The 2,578-nt window shown below is 50.7% G+C and overlaps 2 protein-coding genes across 2 annotated transcripts; one reads left to right on the top strand and one right to left on the bottom strand.

Moving 5' to 3' along the window:
• Positions 1-29: 29 nt before the first annotated feature.
• AA0111_g12880 (hypothetical protein) lies at positions 30-221 on the bottom strand (the record flags this gene model as incomplete). The annotated part of the gene is made up of 1 exon (XM_028646914.1): positions 30-221. One exon carries the CDS (start codon positions 219-221, stop codon positions 30-32), a length of 192 nt encoding a protein of 63 aa, XP_028499516.1.
• Positions 222-706: 485 nt separating this feature from the next.
• On the top strand, positions 707-2,225 carry AA0111_g12879 (hypothetical protein; the record flags this gene model as incomplete). The annotated part of the gene is made up of 3 exons (XM_028646912.1): positions 707-1,486; positions 1,546-1,683; positions 1,740-2,225. Coding segments are annotated over 3 exons (1,404 nt in total), but the record flags the coding sequence as incomplete, so codon positions are not given.
• Between the last annotated feature and the right edge of the window lie 353 nt (positions 2,226-2,578).

Below are 2,578 nucleotides of genomic sequence, written 5' to 3'. Positions count from 1 at the left end.
AGTGGCCCTGCTTCAAAGTTAGCCACAGCTTAGATCACAAAGAATGAACAGGCGGACTTGTTCCTTTGCAGAAGACTTTCGATGGTAGTCATGATGAGTGATGTGGAGAAGTTGAGGATTGGTGTTTTGTTGGAGTGGATCGCTGCCAGTCTTTGTAGTGCAAGCTGCTTGAAAATGATCAAAATTAGATTCGGGGGAAACTTGTGGCCTTTTATGGCCATTCTCGAGACCTCCTTCGTGAGTGAGGAGTTGATATTAGCTCTTTTATCGAGAACTAACAGTTTCTACTAACTTGCAGTTGCAAAAGCTGTGACACCGTGCTTGTGATGGTGGCTAAAAGATGGCCAGGGTGCCAATATCCCAGATAGGAAGGTATCTCGTCTTGTCGCGAAGCCATCACAGAACATCGCCCCCTGGCCAGACAGGCTATCGGAGAGTAATTACTCATCAAAGCTACTATTGACTCTGGAAGAATGGCAGGCTATTCATTCCGCCGGCTCCGAAACGCTAGAGGTTGTGCTGACATGCGCGCTATTCTCGTTCAGGTCAGCGGTACCCTTGCACTCCGTCCGAGATTACGTATCAACCTAAGGGCTGGAGGAATGTGGGGAGAGTCCTTAAATTAGTGGATCCCCTTGTGCTGATACGTAGCCTAAAATGGTCAACGGTAGGCTGGACTATTTCAATATTTGCCTCTTGTTCCCACATGCATGATCGATTACCAGCGCTCCAGATCGGCTATCACAAGCAAAACATCAATGTCATTGGAATCATGGCGTTTTCATTCGTCAACTACGATGGTCCAAAGCTGCCCAAGGACCCTGGTGTCCGCAAGCTCATTCGAAAACAGGCCATGAGAGATGTCGCGGTGGACAGAAGAACGAGGGGCGGCTACGGACAGCACAATCTGAGGCAATACCCAGACTTTTCTAGCAATGAAGATTTGTCACTTCGTGAAAAGAAAGCTCTGGATGATACGAGACGAAGTTCGCCAGAAAAATGGTCGCCAGACCGAGACCCGATCACATCCCTGCAGAAAGTGATGGTGCGCTCCATACACACTCGTTCTCATGCATACACCTCCCCTGTCTCAATAGCATACCCTGACCATGCCACGACCGAAAAGTTCGCTCTTCTGCTGAACCTCGCACCACTCACAGGCTTGCGTCTCGGCATCGCCAAATTCTCGCCTCTGAAGTCGGAACTCGTCAATGCCTCCGCCTCGCAACTAGGAAGCCGAAAGCTAGCCTACTTCATCACAACCCGATACGCGCAGGTGCCGACGCTGCGATATGCTACCGACTGCGTCATTGCGAAGCTACGGCAGATACTGCGGCCATCGGACAGTTCGTCGCCGGAGGGGGAGCACGCGATCTTGGTCCAGTACACCAAGGCGCTGAGGTCACTGCACAAGGCTCTGGACGATGAGGCGCAGAGGGTGACAGCCGAGACGCTCTGCGCAACAGAACTCTTAGGAATTTTCGAGGTGTGTTACTAGCGATGCATTAAGACATCGGATGATAGCAACGATTAATGACTCTGCAGTTGCTTGATGGGAACCTAGAATCTCACGCCTCAATGCGTCATGCCGGCGGCGCTGCCCAGCTCATACAAATACGTGGGGCCCAAAGATTCAACACTGAGTTTGAAATGGCACTTTTTATGTCTCACGTTGGGCCAGCCGTACGTGACACAAGATTTCTCTATATCGTCAGATGCTAACATCATTCTTGACACAGGTAATGGAGGCGCTTCTCAGCAACAAGTCATGCTTCCTAGCAGAAGAAGCATGGAAACAAGTCATGAGCTCTGTCATTCACTGCGACGACTCGTTGTCCGATCAAAAGGACCTTGCCATTGCCCTGTGGAGCCATCTCGTCAACGGCCCCAGGCGGTTTAAGGAGGTGACGGACGCCATTTCATCAGCCACTCCGCCTTCCCAGGACGAGATTGATGGAATTATCAGACGCTTGCAATCTGATCGAGACAGTCTACTAGACTGGCTGATCATGGCAAGTACACTACCAGAACTGCAGGGCATGCAGCTAGAAGCGGACCAATACGGCGTCGTGTTTCCACGACACTCGTGGAAAAGCAACCCTAACCACAACTCTCGGCTCGCGCTATGGGGGACATATGTCATGTGCCGCATCCTTAAGTCGCGCTTACTGGTCGCCATGGCACCGCGCCGATTCAGCACCTTGGAGGTTGAGTGCCAACATCTGGTAAGTCGGATCATGAGTCTGCGGCAGATGACAAGCACAGGCGAAGGACTCGTCGATACCTTGTTTGTTTCGCAGAGCACATGGATGGCAAGCGGGATAATGGCGACGAAGGAGAGCTGGAGCGAGAGGCACGTTAATGCTGGAGACGGGATGATAGACAGAGGGAAATTCCATGATTGGTGTGTCTCGATTGGCAGAGTGTGCCCCGGTTTGAACGAGGAGAATACAATCTAAAATGATCCTCACTTAGTTTTAATCGATGGGATGATTTGGGGGCACGGAGTTATGTTTAGTTTGACTCGTATTTGTATCGGACAGGTATGGAGGTGTAAGCTTAGAACAAAATTGATATA

This window comes from Alternaria arborescens, assembly GCF_004154835.1.
Source record: "Alternaria arborescens strain FERA 675 chromosome Unknown contig_181, whole genome shotgun sequence".
NCBI classification, from domain to species: domain Eukaryota; kingdom Fungi; phylum Ascomycota; class Dothideomycetes; order Pleosporales; family Pleosporaceae; genus Alternaria; species Alternaria arborescens.
The sequence above is the reverse complement of the archived record's forward strand: the minus strand, read 5'-3'. Positions and strand labels throughout refer to the sequence as shown.